The 22,114-nt window shown below is 40.5% G+C and overlaps 1 protein-coding gene and 1 non-coding gene across 2 annotated transcripts in view; one reads left to right on the top strand and one right to left on the bottom strand.

Moving 5' to 3' along the window:
• Window positions 1-22,114, bottom strand: part of LOC124633123 (dynein axonemal heavy chain 3) — a 53,788-nt gene that overhangs the window by 5,617 nt on the left and 26,057 nt on the right. Inside the window, exons 33-67 of the mRNA XM_047168221.1 lie at window positions 21,867-21,981; window positions 21,216-21,430; window positions 20,516-20,722; window positions 20,086-20,157; window positions 19,655-19,798; window positions 19,141-19,326; window positions 18,568-18,794; window positions 18,072-18,252; window positions 17,563-17,710; window positions 16,461-16,549; window positions 16,039-16,152; window positions 15,613-15,738; window positions 14,956-15,116; window positions 14,399-14,542; window positions 13,900-14,019; window positions 13,366-13,531; window positions 12,759-13,011; window positions 12,385-12,511; window positions 12,007-12,118; window positions 11,401-11,514; window positions 10,503-10,680; window positions 9,531-9,635; window positions 8,998-9,159; window positions 8,373-8,559; window positions 7,825-7,945; window positions 7,286-7,453; window positions 6,248-6,483; window positions 5,093-5,276; window positions 4,459-4,595; window positions 3,884-4,021; window positions 3,337-3,574; window positions 2,761-2,968; window positions 2,019-2,269; window positions 1,030-1,187; window positions 169-328 (exon numbers count right to left, since the gene is read on the bottom strand). Coding sequence (XP_047024177.1) covers window positions 169-328; window positions 1,030-1,187; window positions 2,019-2,269; window positions 2,761-2,968; window positions 3,337-3,574; window positions 3,884-4,021; window positions 4,459-4,595; window positions 5,093-5,276; window positions 6,248-6,483; window positions 7,286-7,453; window positions 7,825-7,945; window positions 8,373-8,559; window positions 8,998-9,159; window positions 9,531-9,635; window positions 10,503-10,680; window positions 11,401-11,514; window positions 12,007-12,118; window positions 12,385-12,511; window positions 12,759-13,011; window positions 13,366-13,531; window positions 13,900-14,019; window positions 14,399-14,542; window positions 14,956-15,116; window positions 15,613-15,738; window positions 16,039-16,152; window positions 16,461-16,549; window positions 17,563-17,710; window positions 18,072-18,252; window positions 18,568-18,794; window positions 19,141-19,326; window positions 19,655-19,798; window positions 20,086-20,157; window positions 20,516-20,722; window positions 21,216-21,430; window positions 21,867-21,981 — 5,652 coding nt within the window. The remainder of the gene's footprint in view (window positions 1-168; window positions 329-1,029; window positions 1,188-2,018; window positions 2,270-2,760; window positions 2,969-3,336; window positions 3,575-3,883; window positions 4,022-4,458; window positions 4,596-5,092; window positions 5,277-6,247; window positions 6,484-7,285; window positions 7,454-7,824; window positions 7,946-8,372; window positions 8,560-8,997; window positions 9,160-9,530; window positions 9,636-10,502; window positions 10,681-11,400; window positions 11,515-12,006; window positions 12,119-12,384; window positions 12,512-12,758; window positions 13,012-13,365; window positions 13,532-13,899; window positions 14,020-14,398; window positions 14,543-14,955; window positions 15,117-15,612; window positions 15,739-16,038; window positions 16,153-16,460; window positions 16,550-17,562; window positions 17,711-18,071; window positions 18,253-18,567; window positions 18,795-19,140; window positions 19,327-19,654; window positions 19,799-20,085; window positions 20,158-20,515; window positions 20,723-21,215; window positions 21,431-21,866; window positions 21,982-22,114) is intronic.
• Window positions 1,766-1,929, top strand: LOC124633584. Its single transcript, XR_006984755.1, has one exon. It is a non-coding gene; the product is annotated as a U1 spliceosomal RNA (small nuclear RNA).

Raw genomic sequence — 22,114 nt, 5'->3', positions numbered from 1 at the left:
TTTAATGTACAATTTACTCAATTTAAATTTGTAGCTTCACACGTTTAAGCTGAAATGCTAGTTTAAAATGTTAGAAGCAAGATATATTTTTTTTTACCTAATCTAAATTTTAATTACCATAGATCTTGTTAGCTCTACCATGTTTCATTGGATATTGTTTGTATTTACCGCAGCAGTTTCCTTATTATCCTTGGTGATGTCGGCGTTCTCGTGCAGGCCGAAGACCTCGGGCTTGGCGATCATGGGCAGCGCTCGGATGTGGTCCAGCACGGAGTTGTACTCCATGCTCGGCGGCATGCGGTACTCGCCGCTCGGGGAGAACGCGTACCTGTGAGTATGGATTTAGTACCAAATCAAATCATTTATTTGCATAATACAGGGGCCCGATTCTCCTAAGTTAATAATGTCAAAATTGAATAGAAATCGAATCGCAATATGATCGCAATAGCAGTTTTAACCATATCGAGCATTCTGCTACTAATATAACACCAATCGTATTTCAACGACATTCGATTAGTTTGCGATTGGTCTGCCATTTTGGTGATTTTGGTCTAAACGGTAGTTTGCTCTACAATCATATTGCAATCGTAAATCATTTGCAGACAAAATGATTCATTATTGAATGACAGAAAAGGATAAAAACGTTTATTTCAAAGAAAAAATAGCGGAATGCCACATACGCTTCAATCCTAATTGAGTCGTGATTGGATCGCAGTCGAATGTGAATCGTATGTCGCTTAAGTAAAATTAGGAGAATCGGGCCCCAGGTATAAAATATGTTAGGTACAAGATATAGAGTGCACTGTATCATCACCTAAATAGATGTGCAAATATTTATACAGTCTTTAGGCAATAATTTTTTCTAATAATATTATTTAATTCTTACAAAAATATTACAAAATTATACAAAGTATTTAAAAGGTTATGGTGAATAAATTAAAGTAATCAAAAACATAAATACAAACGTAAATACATTGAAAATATTTGTTTACATACAAAAACATATGTTATGAACTTGTTAATACTAACTCAGGGGTAGTAGTGACTTCATCATTGTAGAATATGGACAGGAGCGAGAGTATGAGCCGGCGATCCTTGTCGTCAGTCACTCGGCCTCCATAGTTGCACTCGCCCGCCAGGTAGTTGAGTGCGTCGAATGGAGTCTCGGAATAATCCGTCAGGAACATCTAGGGGAAATACATATTTGGAATAAACTGCTAAAATACTTGTCTGTAGCTTTACTTCGCAATAGCTTCAGTGAATAATTATTGTAAGGTCGGATTTTGAGGTTATGACATGTGAGCAGAAATCATGTGTGTCCGGTCCCGACTTTTACCTGAGAGAAAAGATTGCTTGTATGCGAGGCAGGGTGAACATATTTTTGAATATTGGTGCTCTAAAAAATATGTGCCAGCGCTGTAAACGCAGCATTTCCTTTTTGGTTGCCCCTTACAAATTTTACTTAGCAACAAGTTTCGCTGCCCTAACATTTTGCCTAAATAAATAATAAGTACAGTTCAAGCATCGCAAAATAAAGACTAAGATTAAACTGTGGGATAAGTTACAAAATTATTTCAGACAAAATACATTCATTTTTGCTGTCCATGACTACATTGTTAACTTCTATAACGGTTGATTCTCCCCTACATTATTTTAGTTCCGCGTCTGAAACTAGATGACGCTTTACAATTCCGTCCGATTTCTGTATCGCGGTGTTAAGATTCTCCGCGAGTGAACGACCTCCCGGCGGTACTGTAGTGAACTCATACTTACCTGGCATAGGGGATACCGTGATCACGAAGGCGGTTCCCCCAGGGCGAGGTCTATCCATTGCACTGCGGATAGGTTGACCCCTGCGATTATCCCTAATGTGGATAACTCGGATGCGTAATTTTTGGTAGTGAGGGACTGCGTACGCGCTGTCCCTCTCAGAACTCCTTAAAATCTTCATGACAACATTATGAACTAATCGTTAGCACCACATTTCGTATGTTAGTATATTGGCTATCACGTCTTACCTGCAGCTGCATAATACAGATCCTGAGATCGCTCTCATTGAACTCGTACTGAATATTCCAACCCAGGGGTCCGAACGCCCTTCGCTCCTGCACTATAGCATGGAAGAAGCACAGCGCAAACAGTAGCCGGCGCCAGTCTTCCGTGCGAGGACATGAGATGTAGAACTCCGGGTCACAGATAGGGTCCGATATGTACGAGCGGTAGATGTTGTTTTTCAGACCTTTTGGAGCTTCGTTTGTCATTTTTACACCTGAAATAGTTGGGCTATTTATTAGTTTCATTTCTTACAAGGCAAGATTCACAACCATTTTATATTTTGTTTCTGTAAATAGTTATGGAAGGTTCAGTTCAAGTAAAATAATAAATTATTTAGAGTAACAGTTTGTGAGTCAGTAAAATTTGATTAACGGCCGATTATTCTACAATCTGATTACTTTGTTTGTACATGGACAACTGATATGACAGTTTTTAACACTTCTAGAATTTTAAACGCACTTATATCAGCTTCACTTCTAACTATGTATGTTATGGGATTTTAATTTTACCCACTTCCCACATTAGAATATAATTTTGCACACGCTCTGAGTTCTGATGACAATACATGAGAAGCGTGTTTTTTAGTTTTTTAAACTATTAATTTTTGTTTTTCCTTTCAAACTAATTTTTATTAAATGGAAGGTATCTGAATATTTTATTACCTAATTCAATCAGTCTAACTACTCTTTTTCATAAACAGCTTACCATTCTGCAGCACAGTAACAGGGAACGAGGTGCTAGGATAGGAAGTGAGCCAGCAGCGGAAGTTGGCATGCGTGTTCTGAGGCACGATGACCTCGGCGCAGATGCGCTCCAGCTCGCCCATCCACGACGTCATGACGTGGCAGTTCTGCAGCACCACCCAGCCGCCCGTCACGATCGCCTGGTTTATCATGTTCGCTGCTATTGGACCCTAAGGGGATGAAAAAATATAACTTTGCATTATTAATGTTTTAAGTAAAGTCCAGGTACTTTTGTAAATTCGTTTAGAAGTACTTTAAGGTGATTATTTTTAATAATTTACTTAGATAATTTGAAGACAATTTTTTCATCATTTACTTTGATATTTTAAAGAGCATTTTTGTCGTGCAATCCATAACGGCGTGTTATGACTTTTGCGTTAGTGTAAAAAGGTATATTCTAGATTCATCTTAGCGGTTGAGCTGCCTCTTATAAGGCATCCCCCAGTAGCCATAAATGTGCAAGTTGTATCCACCAATTTATCGTAGAAAATACACAAACAGCTTATAAAATCACAAAATATTCATATCTACAACTCACCTGCCCCTGTCCCAGCGAAATAGTCTCAAAACTGACCACCTTCTTCTCCATGGAGTACTTGACCAGGCCGGACATGGGGTCAGACCCCGGAGACAGGATGAAGATGAGGGGCGAGCAGTTGTTGCTGTCGTTGTACGACTTGTCCAGGTCGAAGGGCGGCGGTTCGATGTACGGACGACCCATTTCTGCTACCACGTATTGCTGGACGAGGGGGATTAGCTTGTCGGGGCGAATGCATCTGGGGTATGAGATGTTTATGTTAGTTGGTCATTTAAAACGTATCATGAAAACAATTACACATTCCTATAAGTAGATAAGTGCATTAATACTATAAGTAGATTTAGATAGTAAGCTTTTCATAGTTATTTAATACATCAGGGTAATGTTGGTTTGGATCCCATAAAAAAAAAAAACATTGAAAAAGAGGATTACGGGAGAAGACATGATGCGCCGGTCCCAACTAAAATTAAAGAGGGACAGATAAAGTCATAACACAGGTAGATCCCTGTTAATGAACTTTGCAACCTAAAAAGATATTTGACAATACCTGAGCACGATAAGCTTAGCAATACCCTTGACCTTGTCGAAGGGCGCCGGGAAGGGATTCTCGTGCGGCGCCGAGAGATCGTAGAACGCCTTCCATTCGTGCACGTGACTCTCGAAATGCTCGCGGAAACCTTTCAGTCTGGAAACATGCATCTTGACATATCAAAATATATGTATATACAAAAGCTTAAGAATGAATCATAGACACCGCATTGCACCAGATTGATTTTTACTTCTGCATGACTGGCAAAAAGATAAACTTTATGCTAAAGATTCAGATATATCTGAATCTTTCAAAGACATATAACTCAATATACTAGCCAGTGCTCGTGACGTCACGAATCTGGCGCCATATTATATTATGGCTTACCTACTGACGTGCCACCATATCGTACTGGTTCAGTGTGGGTTGTGAGTGTGATGTGCGAATTGTGATCTATCTATGGGCAAAAATACTCGTCTAAATATGGTGGCGATTTATGATGCCAGTTTACTGGGATTGTTTTTGCCTTTGTATAATGTAAAATTGACGGCAGTTTTCCTATTATTATAAGTAGTAGGTAACATGATACTGACTGGTCGAGATGGCTGCTGCGTACGATCTCCGACCACGCCTTCTCGGTGAGCCAGCCGGGCGCGGGGTTCTCGTGCGGGTTGTCCAGCGCCACGCCGCCCGTCAGCAGGAACGTCACCAGGTCATCGTCTAGCTGACCCTGGAGTCATAGCATCAGAATTTGTAAACACCAGTCTTGCCGAAGGGTATTGAGTTGCCAGGGTTATGGGTTGAGGAGGTCAGATAGATAAATCGTCACAAGTAGGTAATATTAGTACCTTTTATGTACTTTTACTGAGCTACTTTACTTGTAAAATGCTTTCATTTTATGTACTTTTAGTGAGCTAAAAAAAAAATCAGGATTTTGATTGATAACCGTTCCCAAAAGTTTAATATGATAGCTAGAAGAGGGAGTGCAGTGTTTTTGTTATTGATGTCATTTGTAGCTTTTGGATTTTAAATTATAAATTACCTCAATGATTACTCACTTTAATACCCACTAATTTATAGCGAATTTTGATAACTATCTTTTAGATTTGCTGACGAACGCCAGAATTTAATAAATTTCATGTCAAGTTCGAACCTTTAATAAGCAAAACACGGACAGATAGGTTATTAAAATCCACCATTATGAAAAGGTAATTAAAGTATAATTACCTTAGCCCTCAATATACCAAGAGTCAAGACAAGCGAGAAGATAAGCTTGTCCTTCTCGAACAGGCTGCGGCACACGTTGCCGTAGATACTCCGCGTGAAGAACTCGTTGAGCCCCTCCAGCCGCTCGTCCAGGTCGTCGCTCTTAGGGGAGTTGATGATCGCCTGGTTGTACAGGTTTATGAACCTGGAAGAAGGTTTTTTGCTCTATAGTCTGGGTTACTGGCATCTTGGGTAAAATGGTATTGATAGTATTTTGGTTTCCTCCTGATTTATTTGGAAACTTTCAGGAGGTAATGACAAAGTAATAAATGATTTATTACAATTGAAATCCAAATGGTTTGCGCAGACACATGTACACACATGTTTCTAAGATGACCCACAGACAGCATAAACCATATCTATACTAATACAAGCTGTTGATTTGCATCCGTGCATATTCAAGGACGTAATTATGCTAATGATTCTCGACCCAAATCAACAAAAAAATTGGTAGGTAATTTTTTTTTTTTTTTTCGGAATTCCGTCAATTTCATCTAGCCGTATTTAAACTTGGCGCGTGTGTTACTGGCCTTAAAACCGTGCTGCGCCCTCACACAAACGCAAACACAAAGCATACGCAACGATTATTCATAATTTTCATTCATAAAATTGGATTACTTCTGAAATACTACGACATTACAATGACAAAAAAGCAGTGCATATTAGCTATTTCCCGTTTACTGTAATTCCAAACGATTATTTACGTATTGTATGTCCTCCTCCTGAAGTATGGCACAAATGCAAATCAACACCTTGTATAATAAAGCTGAAGAGTTTGTTTGAACGCGCTAATCTCAGGAAATACTCGGCCGTTGAAAAATTCTTACAGTGTTAGATAGCCCATTATTTTTTAAAATAAAAAAACTTTTTTACAAAAAAATTAAACCGACTTCCAAAAACACTAAAAAGCAAAAAAAAAACTAATTTTAGGTGCATCGGCCTAGAAGTCGGTGGCAAAATTAACTTAGGAATATCCATTAGACACCGACTTCTAGGCCGATGCTTTTTAGTGTTTTTGGAAGCCGGTTTAATTTTTTTGTAAAAAAGTTTTTTTATTTAAAAAAATAATGGGCCATAGCACGCGACTGAAACCGAGGCAGAAGCTAGTTTACTTACCAAACCAAAGAATACTGGTACATCGGGTCAATATTAGCCAAATCCGATATACAGAAGAACAACACAGAGCTATGTTTGGACACAGGCACGTATAACAGTCTGGCCTTATCTATCTCAGCTTCGGTGATGGTGGCGGCGGCCTGCTTGGCCTCTATCTCGATGGATAGCACGCGGGATGAGGATAGGATGAGGTTGGCGGATTCGTCTTCTAGAATGTTGCCGGCTGATGAGAGCACCTGGTGAGGAGGTGGTCGTGGTTAGTGTTAAAATAATAACATAAAACGTGCGTAACGTAAATACAAATACCTGGCTCTATATAGTTTAGCGAGATCCATTCTAGACATTTTATTTGTGTTTCTGAGAGTACATTTTTTTTGTTCCTCTTTTTATTTATGCTAGAATTTGGAGTGAATTATTTATCCTAGTAAACCCTATGATTGAGAAATATTCAATAATTCAAATGGAACTTTAAAATTAATATCGAGTAAGTATTTACAGATTTTGAATGAAAATGCTTAAACAATTTAGCTTAGGTAACAGTAGAAAAATCCCTAGTTTTAAAAGTGCATGTTATTAAATATACAACGTTATTTTTTGTTTGTGCGAAACCTGAATATAGTTTGTTCAGAATCAGTAACTGAATCGATTCCAATAGTTTTTACACCATGTTATATTTTTTCCCAAAATTATCTAAAAAACTTTGAACGTTGGACACCACAAATAGGTATTTATTCTCGCACAGCAAAGGTCACGGCGAGTTCATAGCGGGCGCGAGCGCACAGTGCTATCGCGTCGCGCGGCATGTGTGCGTTTTGTGGTGATTATGTATTTTTACGGACAGTCCCGTAACTTAACAAGCTTATAACTTTGTGATTTTTCATGATACGGTTTTGAAATTTCGTACATAGATTCTTTACATAAAAATGCTAGATAGGTGTATCAGGTTTCGCATAAACAAAAAATAACGTTGTATATATCTCAGTTAATAAATAATAACTACATACGTAATCTTCTTCATTCCATGTAAAATGAAGTTACCTCGAGAATCTTATCCTCGATCTCCTTGAGCGTCCTCTTGTTGGTGGCGCCCTCTACGATGAGCTGGTTCTTCTTCAGCTCGAGCTCAGGCCGGTCCTGAGCCACCACTATGCCCAGCAGCTGGTCTTGTAACCCTTGAGGGGTTATCATGAAGTTGAGCAGAGTTACCTGGAAAAATCAGCAGACCAGTTATAATTAATGAATTACAGGCATTGGTAGGCATACCTATACGTTATAAATAAATAGGTATTATATATCAAAAAAGTGATAGATTTCGGGTTCTACTTGGATATTCACACATTCCACTTACTATGATTTGTTGAAATACAGATATTATGCTAATAAAAGTATAAGACTGAAATTGGTAATTAATTCTAAAATACATCCTTGTAAAATACATTATTGACATCCTGTGTAAGCCAGCTAGTAAGTTAGAACAAGCTATCCATAGGCCTTCCTAAAGCAGAACAGAAGCTTTTATAGTCATCTTCAAATGTCAGAAATCAAAGCATTAGTAGATAGTTAAGTAGATGGCTGACCTTAACAGCGACTTCGGGAAGGTAGTGAGGGTTGCTGAGTCGCGTTGTGATGTAGAAGCGGAAGCTGTGGTTGTACTCCAAGATGCTGTCACCCAGCTTCAGGCAATCCACTCCGCCTGACCTATATGAACATAGTGAGAATACTTGTTTAAAAATACGCTCGTAGTCGAGCTCTGTGTCCTACCCCATGGAGAACAAAATGACGAGCGGAGATGTCATGACACAAAATCTCCTAAGAAAGTAGCGTCACCATAATGCGGTGTTCGGGGGACGAGCAGCATTACTGACTAGCCAGCTAATTAAGGTCACTCCCATGGTGCCCGAGGGGAGTGATACACATTGTTTTAGTCGTTATGACGCGACTCCAGCAGCTGCACTCTCGGGGCGTATTTCAGCTTCTGACGCACGTACTCCGCGATGTCCTCCGCCTTAGTGGTGTAGTGCAGGCGGGAGATGTACACCGGGGTGTTCGGCTTAGCGGCACGGATCTTGATGGTAGGCTCAACAACGTTACGGGGTAAGTAAGTTAAGGGGTTGAAGCTTAATACCTGAATATATTCCTGAGCAGCACGGGCTCGAGCAGCGCGTCGAGCTGCTCGCGGATGTTCTCGAGGATGACGGGGAAGCCGAGCTGGATGGCGTTCTCCAGCACCCGCGCGTAGTTGGAGTCCGACAGCTTGATCACCTTCAGGTTGTTCTCGCGCTCCATGTTCTTCACCCATTTGTTGGCTTGCTCTGGGAACAAAAGTGTGTGTTTATTTTCCAGCGAAAGAAACTGTAAACTAAACTTTTTTTAAAATTTTAACCGTATTTCCAAAAAGGAGCACCACTTCTCACGTCGAGGTCACAAACGATTTTTAAACTCTATCCTGCTCTACTGAACGGTTTAGGGCGGTCGTTTTGGGGGCTGTCTTTTGTAGATTTGACGTTCAAAAAGTGCTGATTTTCAGCCTACTTTGAATAAATGACTTTTGATTTTTGAACTCTGTATCACATATCTATCCTGAACACACCACTTTCGGACAACTGGCACTCCTTAACCCTTGACTAATCCCTTCATCATTTGGAGCGGTCTTTACACCTTTATCCGGGGATAGGAGAGATGCAGTTCTAAAATCTGTCTGTCTCGTCTTTACTTCTTCATATTGCAGTAGTCCACTTAGAATAACTTACCCTGTGGATCGATCATGAGCGCCCATCTCCTGGACTTCTCGACGATGATGCCGTTCTCGATGGAGTAGGAGTCCACGGGCAGCCCCGCGATGTTCCACACGCGGATCACCACCGGCTCGCCCAGCGTCGTGATCAGGGAGAATGTTTCCGAACATGGAATCCCTGGAACACGATTATATGTAGGTTCAGCTTTATTTCAAAGAAAAAAAAAAACATATACTAACAAAAATGGGGGAAAGAAGGACTATTTTAGCCGACAAACTCAAACAACGATGTATTGAAAATCCAACAAATCCAGTAGTTCTGGTAATAAAGTTTGTAAATTTTTAGTTATAGAGAGTAATTTTAAGTTTGTAAATATAGTTTGTATTATTTATTTAATTGAATAAAAATATGTCAGTTCTGGTGATTGGCAATACGAAATACCACAAACATCCAAAATGATAATTAAAAAAAAAGTTTTATGTAATAAATAAATCTGTATCTAACAGATTTCTCTTTATTTAAAGACAAGTAGGCTATATTATACTCACTGAGTATCCTTGCCCTCTTATTCCACACTTGTATGACTTCGCGTCTGTAGTTGACGGTGTATGGACCCAGGTACGCGATGCAACCGGCCGACAGAAGCACGTCACCTGGAAGACCAAAACAATCCATTCATTCATTTTCTCTTGAAAAAAACTATAAAGCAACTATGAATTAATAAAAGGTAATGAAGTTATCTTATAGGAATGATTTTATCTGACTAATACATAGCCATCACACTACAGCCTTTTAAACTGCACCTTAGATTGGTCAACGAATACCTCGTTTAACTTGTTGCTAGCTGTTTCTTGTGGTTGCACCAGAGTCCCGGGGAAACTAAAAGCGGATAGTACAGCTTCCCAACAGTGGAAACATTTTTCAAATCAGTTCTTTAGTATCGGAGACTTTATTTAACGTACAATTTAATATTTTTTTTTTTCTACGTAATATTTCGTTAGTTAGAGGAGGTCAGGCAGGCAAGTCTTTATAAAATACTGGTACATACTCAGCTGCATCCCGTTAGACTGGAAGCCGACCCCAACATAGTTGGGAAGAGACAAGGCAGATGATGGGTTAGATCACATAATAATAATTATTATTTTTTATTTACTCTTTTACATTTAGGCAACAAAGACCCATAGATATATACCTTAAAAACATATACGTTATATAATACAAAACTTGTAAGTTAATAAAATCTAAGTCTACGCTGGTACTGCCGGGGCTGCGGGATTATTCGAAAGAGTTACAGCGGTCCTAGTACATACGCGGCCTGCGACGGAACACGACGGTTTTTAGTCAGTAAGAGTCTGACACTCCCTCACCGCTGATAACCCACAGCGGGAGGATTCATTTGATGATTTTTGACGTCGTTAAAAAAACAAGTCTACGTTAGTACTGTCTTCACTATGCACTATGTCATTGTCCGTTCATGTGGAACTTGTCACCAGACCTAGAAGGCCTATAAATCCTTGTACCTATAATATTGGAGAGCAGCTCGTGCAGCTGCTTGGCGAGCTCGGTCCAGCGCGCCTTCTCGCCGCCCAGCCCGCCGATCAGCTGCTCGGCTCGAGCCAGCTTCGTCGAGCACAAGGCGATCTCATCCTCCAGACCCTTCTTCTTGCGGGTCATCTCCGCGAACTCGTCGTTTAGAGTCTATAATAGAAGGTATTAAACTTGCTTTCAGACGACTTATTTGACGTTTATAGGAGTGTCAAATATTCGTGTAATCATGAGCATCGACAAGATGAAGCTAAGATTTGGGAAGGGCTGCAAAAAAGCTGGTAAACATTGGATGCATTACTTAATGGCATGATTGTACGCGCGAGTTACTGCAGCCCTGGTACATGAAGGAATATGATGGGTTTTAGTCAGTAAGACGCCTCCTGTCGCTGCTAACCCTCAGCGAGATGAGCCATTTGATTATTTCACATAAAAAGGCCCATATATGCATGACCATTCAGCGTGACAATAGAGCCAGCCTTTTGGGCACGATTCCCGCTGACAGCGATGCAGGTGAATTTTTTATACATAGTTTTTTTTTATTTTTCCGTTTTTATTTTTTTTTAATAAATAAATAAAAAATAAAAATTAGAAAAAATATGTGAATTAACCTCCCCACTCAGAGACATTTAATGATTACTTAAGTCACTCCTTAGTGACGGAATGTCATACAAATCCTTCAAAGTAGAAAATGTGTGTATAAATATGGTATCAATAGGATAATTATTTTTGTATTAAATTATAATTAAGAAAAAAAGGCCTATGTTTATGAAGATGTTGGTGATTAATGCTGAATCCTTCTCTGAGTGAGGCTAGTGCCCAGCAGTTGGACAATAAAAAGGCAACTGCTGATGGTGATGATGAAGACCATACCTGCAGCTTGTCGAGCACGGCCTGCAGCTGCGCTCGCTTGGCGTTGAGCGTGTTCATCTGCGCCTGCAGCTCCGACTCCGCCTCGAACAGCGCTGCCTTCTTCGGCGCCACCACCTGGAATACACAAATGTTTGTAAATATTTACTTACGTTCGTATATTAAGCTATATAAACATTACACTAGTGGTATCCATACTAATACCTAATATAAAGCTGAAGAGTTAATCTAATCGCTCTAATCATAAAACCTAGTGTTTCGATTTGAAAAATTGTTTCATACCAAATGTTTTCAATGGATTTATAAGTGCACGAAATACTTGTCACAGGACGTGGGTAAAACCTCTGGAGGACACTAGTGCAAGGATATGGTGTAAGGATAACAAAGGAACGATTGATGGATTGTAGGAGAGTCGATGTAGCTGGAAACAATATTATTTGTGAGACGACGTCAGATAGAGATTTTTGGTCGAAGATACACTGCGCAACCCACAAATAAATTCGAATAAACCTAACAGCGAATAAGGGAGAATTAAATATATTTTTTTAATGTAAATCGATTGCCGTTACGTTCTTTAGCTATCTGATAGTTTCTACAACTGTAACTGACCTTGATGACCCTATCATAGACGTCCATGGCCCGCACCCAGCGGCATAGACCCTCGCAGGCAGAAGACACTTTTGCTATCACCGCCGGGTCGAACTCACGGTCAGGAATATACCTAGAATTTGAACAACATATGTACTAGATATGGTATAACTCTCATTAAATTCATTTGCTTGTCCGAAGTTGCCTGCTAGTGACGTCACAAGAAGACTATTACTATTGGCTGACTTCAGAAAAGCTAAGTTATTTTACAAGAACTGTAATGACTGTAAAAAAAATAAGAGGATTTTGATATTATCATCTGTCACATAGAATCTCCTTCTTTTCCTTCCTTCGAGGTTGGTTAAAGAAATAACAAATCCATGTACGAAGCCATCTTACTTATCTCTGATCTTCTTCATGATGCTAGGGTGTATATTATCCTTGTCGTAATTCTTCAAGCTCTCGAGGAACTTCATGTCTCCCAGCATCTTCTGAGACGGACCCCAATAGTCCTCGTAAGGCTTGCCTGAAATACACACAGGTACAGCCTACACTAAACGATAAAATAAACAAGCTAAATAATTGCAAAAGATTATCTTTTTTATCGTTTTTGTTTGTCTGTAACCCCCAAGGCTCCGAAGTCTAAGTCTAAGTCTCTTAGTCTAAGTTACTCTATCCTCCGTTGACATGAGCTACGCTACATATTTCTTCCAGGTACGGAAACGTTTTTGAGCTGTCTATCAAAAACAAACTAGAGGTAAAAATGAGCAAACCATTAGCATCCATCTTCCTATCCCCCTTAATCCCCTTCATGACACAGACAGCTTCCATGACCAGCTTGACTCCCGCGGGGGGGTTCTTCATAGACTTGACGAGCGTGATGTCAGCGGGTTTGAGCGTGTTCAGCGCATTCAGCGCTGCCTCAAGCGCTGGAACCGCTTCAGCGAGATCTGACTCGCAGTCGTCTTTGATGGCTTGGGCTGCTGCAGCCGCTTCATTGGCGAGGGCCTCGTCAGCGCCTACTATCTGTGAAGAGAGAATTGGAGTTTGTGTACTCTCCCTATTATCCCTATTATCCGTATGGTCCCCTATGTACTTCCCTTATACTTCCTCATTTACTATCCCTATGTACTTTCTTATTTGCTGCCCTATGTATCATGTTCTGCGGCAATTTGCTAATATGATGATGTACTCTCTGCCCACAAACTTTTTTGAGTGCTGAATCCGCCTCAGATATCATAAACCTACAAACAGACATGTGTTGCTTTGGAATTAATGCGCCATTTCTTCCCAGCAACATGGCTTTTTGGGGACTGTCTAATGTAAATTTTGACGTCCGAAAACTACTATTTTGAAAAAAAAAATGATATGTTGAATGACCTCTTTCTGTTTCTCCACAACGACGGTATCCTGTTCGATCTTGATCATTAGCTTCTCGGTCTTGTCGGAGGTCTCCACTAGCAGAGGCTGTAAGTCGCGCAGGTTCTGCTGCATCACAGCCACCTGGCCTGCTGCGAAGTCTAGCTGTTCTAGACCTGTCTCGTATCTGGAGGGAAAGGTATGTCGAGGGTAGCCTCATGTCTAACTGCTTGAATGCCGCTAATTAGAGAACAATAGAAAATGAATTATGTCTCGCGTGGATCCGCGCATCGGCGTTCAAGGGGTTAATGAACCGTGTCAGAAAAGTTGTCAAAAATTACGTAGAAGAATACATTTTTAACCACTGCTCATAGCTAAGACCGGTTTAACCAATTTGGTTGAAAATTGATTGGAAGGTATTTTAACCCCGGGGGATGGGGACCTTTATCCCCATCCGGGTACGGAAAGTGTAGTTCCCTCAAACATGGTTGGAAGCTGGTTTTAAACAAGAAATAAGCACTCATTTACGTCTAATGAATATAATAAGGAAATTACCTGATCCTGGACATGGTGATCTGGTTGACCTTCATAGCATACAACGACATGAATGCTTTGATCAGCTCCAAGTAGCTGGTCGGCGTCACGTAAACCATTCTCTTCTGTTCCTTGTAAAATCTAGGAAGAAGAGAAGTTAGGAAGGAAAACGAGTGCATTGTGTTTCATGAGGGTACTTTTTCCCGATTTAGTGAAATATTTTACATCGCAAACAAAGCTTTATATGGTTGCTATTACATATAAGGTTACTGTAAGCCGTTATCCGCGGCTGTATATGGATACTAATTATTATATAGTGGTTTTTTGTTTGTTTGCACCCCCAAACGCTTCAAAACTGAACTAATAAAAAAAAACTTTCGCTATTGATAAGCTTCATTATCTCCCAGTGAGATAGGCAATATTTTACGTTGGTAAAACCACAGGCAACCGCTGGCCAGTTGCCTATAATTTGGTCTAAAAGACCAGGCAGCTTGATTTCCTAGGTCCTGGTAAGTGTTACCTGTCGCTGAGCTGGACCACCGTGACGTGGAACAGCTGGCACATGTCGACGCAGGCGAGGCGCAGCTCGTCCTCCACGTCCTTCATCTTGAAGATGAACATGTGGGCCACGCGCTCCAACGCCTCGGGCGGCCATGCTGTGAACCTGGACAACAGAAATAGCTTGATAAAGCTTTACTTATCAGGATTTCTGTGCTGTTTAAATTACTTTTGATATGAAACGGTATTAATGGATCTGAAATCAATGACTTGGTTCAAATCTCAGAGGAATATAAGCGGAGATGGCATAATGCAGGTAGGTCGGGCGTCTTCTTCTAGGTCAAATGACTTTGTCTTTGAGGCTTTCGGGTTCTTTGAGACTTCTGTCAATGTTTGGTAAAACTTTTTTTTTATTTAGGTATAAAGCAGGCGTATAAGAGCGAAAACAGCAGCGTTCTTCGTCTCCCGCTCACCCGCATTTTGGCGCGCTACTTTCGTAGGAGATCTCAGCTCATTTTGTTCTCCGTAGTACTATCACACACATAATCTATGGAACCTCTACTCCACCACTCTACTAACCAGTCGATGGTGGCGCAGTTGATGAGCGAGGGGAACATCCGGAGCCGGTTCCTGAAGGAGTCTCCGATGGGCGACATGGCCATCACGATGCGCAGGTTCGCCTTCACTCGCTCCACGTAGAAACCGAACATGGCGAGTGGGGTAGTCTCGATTTTTTTACCCTATGAAATAAATAGGTAAGTAAAAAAAATCTAAATTATATCTCTCTCTCTGTCTCTGAGTTATAATTTACATTTTTTAATGGGTAAGTTTTTTATCACAGGGACACTCGATACTTTAAGAAAGAATGTTACTTGTGAGATGACGGCAGATAGAAGAGTATGGAAGGAGAAAACATGCGGGGCCAACCCCAAATAAAATTGGGAGACTACAGAGCCGACTGGATGAAAATTTGTTGGGAAATAGGTGGTAAACTGAAGACAGTTTTGTCTATGTTCGGGTCTTTATATTATTTCTATCGGGACGTGGGTGTTACAAGAACATCCAGTTTATAAATATTTTGAATGTTTATAATTTTAAGCCCAAGTGCGAGAGGAGTGGTAAAACCTGCGATCCTATGACGCTGACGAGGAATAACACGATATCAACATCATCACGAGCCCTGATTTACCGAATGACCGATATATAATGGAAAAATTAATGGGTACAGTAACTCACGGCCTCCCTGACGGCAGTCTGCATCTTGTCGAGGATCTCGACCTTCTCGTCCATGCCGTACAGGTTGGGGATGTCTCCCGTGTTCAGCAGCATGTTGATGTCTTCCACCATGCCTTCGTACATTATCTGGTAACATTCCATGATGATGAATTTGGAGATGTTATACAAATATTGTAAAACTCAGTATCTCAGGAATTTTACTGCTTGACAAATGCTTTTTATTGAATTTTATTTACTTTCTTTTGAGAGTGAAACAAAAGGGTCATGTTTTGTAAAGTCCATAGGTTCCTGGGTAATGAAGTTTTGATACGAGTTAAATTCTTACAGAATTTGTGACATGTCATAATGTCCATTTTAGCTGTTTTTTCTTAAAATGCCTTTGAATTATCAGTTTTATTTATTTCTAGACGTAAATGACGATTTTACCTGGTTATCAGCGAAGAGGAAGACTAGAGGCTTGCCAATAATACCGGCCTTCATGAGCAGTTTCCTGATGTCATCGCGCCATTCATTCTGGCCGTACACTCGAGATATTTCTATCTGTAAGGATTATGTTTATTGAAATAATTTTAATTGCATTGGAACAGTGTGATGCGAAATGAGAATCTTGTTCTGGGGAAGTTCTTGAATATGAATGTGGATGGATGATCAGGAAGAGGACGGCTAAACGACGGATGCATTGTGTGAAAGACGATATTTCTGGAAAGAATGCTACTAATTGGATGATGTGAGACAGAGAAGTATGAAGGAAGATAGATAATAATCCTATTCCCTAACTTGATTTGGGGGTGATGAATCTTGAAAAGTGTGTGCGCGAAACATGTAACATAAGCTATGTTAAACCTGACCTGTACAACATTCATCTCAAGTATACTGGCAGCCAGCTTCACAGCACTGCTCCTGCCGCTGCCGCCAACGCCGACTAACAGTAGATTACCTATGAACATTCATATTTAGTATGTATGGTACATGTGGTAATATTCATTTGCATTTTGATAATTTAAATAATTAACACTATTAAAAAAAATCGCATGTACAAGACGTCAATGGCCTTACTACAAAAACTTTAACCACTGTTTTACACTTGTCTAAGAAAAATGTGGCTCCAAAATGAACCATATGTCAACGTCATAATTTGTCATTTTTTCAGACAAGTCTTAAACTGACGTTAAAAAGTTTTTGTGGTAAGACGGCAAATGTTTAACTCCAGAGAATCAAAGTTATTTGACGTGAGCATAACATCACACTATCTACTGCTGTGGGTATGTTTGTAATTCCTTTACGTAAAAGCGGCTTGACGGATTTTGATGTAACTTAACAGTAATATACCAGTGCTTTCCGCATCGCAAATCATATTATAGGCTACTGTACGAGCTACGCTGTACATAGACCCTGCATTGTCCTACTTATTGTGCAACTCAGTAACATGTAATTTTTAGTAGTAAGTAACCTTTTATACGAATCGGTTGTCTAATCATTCAGCATAACATTTTACTTCTAGAAGTTACAGCCCAACAGCTATGGCCTTACTACAAAAACTTTAACAACTGTTTTACACTTGTCTAAAAAAAATGTGTCTCCAAAATGAACCTTATGTCAACGTCATAATTTGACATTTTTGACGTGACAACGTCTTATAAATCGATGGAGCCGGCTGCACGCACGAAAAAACATGACTCATGCGGCGTTACCTCGCTCTGAGGCGTTCCGTTTAAGGCTTGAAGTGCAAGCGAGAGCACGCAACGATGACAAAGAGGCACGATCGGCCTCCGCTTTCGGCAGCGTTCGACATCTGACGATCAATTTCTTATAACGTTGTCACGTTCGACTATCGTCAGTAAACCGACTTTACAGACAACCGCTTTTTTTTAGACAAGTCTTAAACTGACGTTAAAAAGTTTTTGTGGTAAGACGGCTAATGTTTATCCATATGCAGGAAGTGGTACTGACCGTTGTCCTGCAGCAACACGCGGGTACACCTGGAGATGTGGTCGAGCGCGTATCTGAACATCACCAGAGACATCGGCGAGGACGACACCACGTTGTACTCTTCTAAATAGTACTCCATCTTAGCTGTCATGTCGTCTATGCTTTGTACCTGGGTACAAAGTATTATTTATACAACACTTGGTAAAAAGGTTACACCTTTGCTACCTACGTCCCACGCACACCGGCGTAAATAAACCATAACCACAGGAGTTTCGACTTATATTTGCCTTTTTCCAACTATGTTGGGGTCGGCTTCCAGTCTAACCGGATGTAGCTGGGCACCAGTGTTTTACAAGGAGTGACGGTCTATCTGACCTCCTCAACCCAGTTACCCAAGCAACTCAACACCCCTAGGTAAGACTGGTTATCAGACTTACTGGCTTCTGACTACCCGTAACAACTGCCTAAGATGTACAATGTCAGCCAGGACCTTTACCGGATTTGTCTACAACATTTTTTCTACTCTATACCTGGTCGTATATCTTGGGGTCAGCATCGGGCTCCATGTAGTTGCCGAAGAAGATGTTGCAGGCGTGCTTGTTGCTGCACTTCTCGTTCTCGGGGATGTAGCCCATCTCGTTCAGTACGCCGTCCATGTGCACGCGGAAGTTGTTGTACACCGCCTTATATACAACGTCGTAGAGTTTGTTGCTGAGGAGTGGGAACACAGGATTATCGAGATTCACAAACCTTATGTCAGAGAAACTGATAACTGTTGACACAACCATTTTTTGTCGCACAATGACAATGATCGATGGGAACGAGGCAAACAGAAAAACAAGCAACTTATTTTGAAGATCAAGAAATACCATGCCACATACCACCATCGAGCTCTTGCCTTATGAACAAAAGCTCCCCTTTTCATGACTATTTTGACTAGACTAGTTTGACTTTTAATTCCAGCCTTATCATCCGCGAAAAGTCTCAAACGATCGAAAAACAAGTATAACACCTAAATAAACTTACCGATCAGCATCATCAGCCAGTCTATCATAGAACACTCTATACGCCTCGTGTATCCACAATATGACGAGCTTGTTGAGCTCCTTCATGTGCGTGGAGGGCACCAGCAGCACGCCCTTGATGACCCGCGCGAAGTCTCGGAGGTTGAACAGGTAGTGGCACTTGCTGGGGGTGGGGAGGAACTGCAGGGTGACTGCCTTGTAGACTTCCATTGTTGCTGCTACCACGGACTGTTGGGGAAAATGAGAAAAGATTGAGAGACTGGGTTACATGCTTTTTTATATTCCGGAGGGATTTTCTAAGCAACCTGAAACCAGGATTTATGGCTGCTGGAGGAAGTTAGTTTTTTATTAGATGTCCGAATGATCATCCTGCATCCACCTAGACTAAATAATTTGTGGTCGGTTTCCTATCTAACTGGATGCAGCTAAATACCAGTCGTTTACATGAAGTTACTGTCGACCCATTTACTGAGTAAACCTTCATCGGTTATCAGACAATGGATGATATACAAATGACCCAAATGTCTATTGAAAAACATTCTACATGATAGACTCTTAACAAAATGTGGTGTACCTTAGCCTGTCTCTGCAGAGCATCATTGAAACCTTTAGCGAAGTGCCAGTCCATGATGGTGCCGAAGATCTTGTTGAGCGTGTTGTCTTCAAAGGAGTCCACTGTGATGATCAGCATGTGGCGCGTTAGGCGGGACGAGATCAGGTTGGACCCGCCGCCGGGGGGCAGCATCGCTGATACAAACAACTGGAACAAGTATTTTTGAATAATCTTGGGAAATAGGAATCCATATGAGATTGAATCTAGTGCAATCTTAAATATTGAAAGGTGCAAGTACTATGGAAAATGAGAACGTTTGAAGCAATTGCTGTTAGATCATCTATCTTATTTATTTATTTAACATTTTATGTACACATTTGTTGACACAAGAAGAAAAATATAACATACATTTTTGTACTTCTTATTTTTTAAGAAATCTTATAAGCATCAATGAAGAGATTGGCCGATTAAAGCTAAGAGAAGTATCAAAATATTTTTTTTCAGGATGTAATAATGTAGCAAGCAATATACACACCACATCGACGACCTCCTGTCGGACCATATCCTTGAGGTCGTACCAGTGTCCGTGGTCGATCCACTGCCGCAGCAGTTCTAATGGCGGCTGAGCTCCGTACTGCTCTTTCTGAGGCATGCTCAGGTCGTCCACGAATAGTACACACTGCAAACAAATATATATCGGAGTGTCAGTAGTGGTTACAATATTTTCATACACTTGCAATGCACTTGAAAAGTCGAGATTAAATAATATTAATATAACCGCGATAAAATCCCTCAAAGTAGTTTTATTTAAACATTTGAGCATCATGTCAGAATATGAAATATATTACAGTATCACAATAGTAATATTGGCACTCGCCGACATATACGACGGAGTGAAAAGGAATGCAATGAATAATTACATAGCTAATATTCTTTAATATTAAAATGAATGTTCAATTTACTCACCTTCTTACCCATGGAAGGACCGAAAACACCTTTTCGTCTTCTGTCCACTTTCGACATGATTATGTCTTGTGTCTGAAACACAAATCAGTATAATTCTTTTAACAGTGAAAGTTCAATTTTTTTTCGAGCACTAACTAAGAAACATTTCCATTCAACATCTTTTTGTCATGACTTCAGCTGTGATAAGTAAACCTAGCTAAGTGTGTTTTTTCTATTGTGTGGATTTCATACATACGCAAAATTCCCCACATGTGTGACACCCTCAAATGTTTCTTTTTACAAGAGAGGGGTTCCACGGTTCGTAATACCACACGATATTGAAAGCACACGACTGCAACAAGCTGGGTTTACTTTTAAGTCATGAGTGATTTCTATGGATAAATACATAGGTCGAAAACTTTTATCACGAACTTTGAAACCAGTTACCGACCTGATTAGCAGTAGTCCTAGCAGAGAAGTTGATAGTGTTGGTGATGTACTTCTCCTTGGGCAGTGCGAGCAGGAAGTTGAGCACCATGGAAGACTTGCCCGTGCCGGTAGGACCCACAATCAGGATGGGGATGTTAGCTTTAACCATCTTATTCACGAAGAAGCGCAGGCACGCGTTCTCGTTTGTTAAGATTATTAGGTCGTTCACCTGGTGACATTGTTTTGTTATTGAGTTATGAAGAGGACAACCAAATAAACGATGGATGGTGTGAAAGATATTATAGGTGCAAACAAATGACTTGCTTGTAAGATGACGTCAGAGCGAGAAGTATTGGAACTCAGATAAAATTAGGATAGAAGCACGAGGATGGTTACAAGTTAGGGTAGTTTTCAGGCTATATACAAACAAGTACTGAATGGGATGCATACTTAATTTGAATGAATTCTGGATATCAAATCCTTATCATGGCAATAGCACTAAGTGGTTTCAATCGGTAAAAGTTTTGCCATTTCTCAAAAGAATTTTGAATTGTTTAAAAAACATCTGCAAGACATATTATTATCGTTGGAATTCATTGTCTAAATTAAATATGTAGCTAGGCAGCTCTGAGGAAATGAAAAAAAAATTACGTCGCACATATGATAGTTTCCAAATCACCATCTCACAAAGATTAAATAGTTGACCATAGAGTCACAAATACCTTAGCATTAGCCGGCAAAGGCACCTCCTTCTCGGTCTCCATCCAAGAGATCCAAGTCCCATTGTTCCTCTTATCATAAGTATAGTCGAAGACCGTGTCCTTGTCCGGGAACAGCTGGGTCTTCGTCAGCTTGAAGGATTTGGGCTTGGGGTGCTGGTTGTTGTTGCCTTCTAGAAGCTTGTGGAAGAACGCGTCGAAGATCTTGCGACTTTCACCTGGATGTAAAATGTTGGAGTTTATGGATATAACTATGCCGCTTTATGCATAGTTGTTCAGGATCCGATCTAGTAATTTTTGATGAAAGCAATTTTTATTTTTGATTGGTTGGATTGGGTGAACTACGGTCTCAAAGGTAGTTCGGAAATAAATGACAGTTTACGCTTTATATTGCATTTTATTTGATAAATATAGTAAGACAGAGTAGGAGAGTATGGAAGAAGAAGGCATGCTAGAGAATTGAGAAAAGGGCATTGAGATAATTATGATTTAAAAGACAATTTTATTATTTAAAATGTGCCCAGTTGGGTTGAGGAGGTTACATAGGGCTGTCGCTCCTTGTGGCACACTGGTACTCAGCTGCATTCCACTATAGAAGCCGACCCCAACATAGTTGAGTAAAGGCTCGGGAGATGATGAGAATGTGGTACATACTGGTGATGGTGGCGCAGAGCCCCCACAGCAGCGCGAACACGAAGGTGCACTGCAGCCACACCGTGCTGAACTGCGTCTCCGCGTCCAGCAGGCACGTGAACAGGCGGGTGAACGACTGCAACACATACATATTACTGAAATACTTGTGCTCTACTTACTCGATAGTTCGGATTGCCGATATCGCAAATGCATGGGGTATCACATTGACAACATAGGAGCAGCCAAATTATTTGACAAAAGCTGTTATT

The sequence above is a fragment of the Helicoverpa zea genome, chromosome 9 (assembly GCF_022581195.2).
Source record: "Helicoverpa zea isolate HzStark_Cry1AcR chromosome 9, ilHelZeax1.1, whole genome shotgun sequence".
NCBI classification, from domain to species: domain Eukaryota; kingdom Metazoa; phylum Arthropoda; class Insecta; order Lepidoptera; family Noctuidae; genus Helicoverpa; species Helicoverpa zea.
The sequence above is the reverse complement of the archived record's forward strand: the minus strand, read 5'-3'. Positions and strand labels throughout refer to the sequence as shown.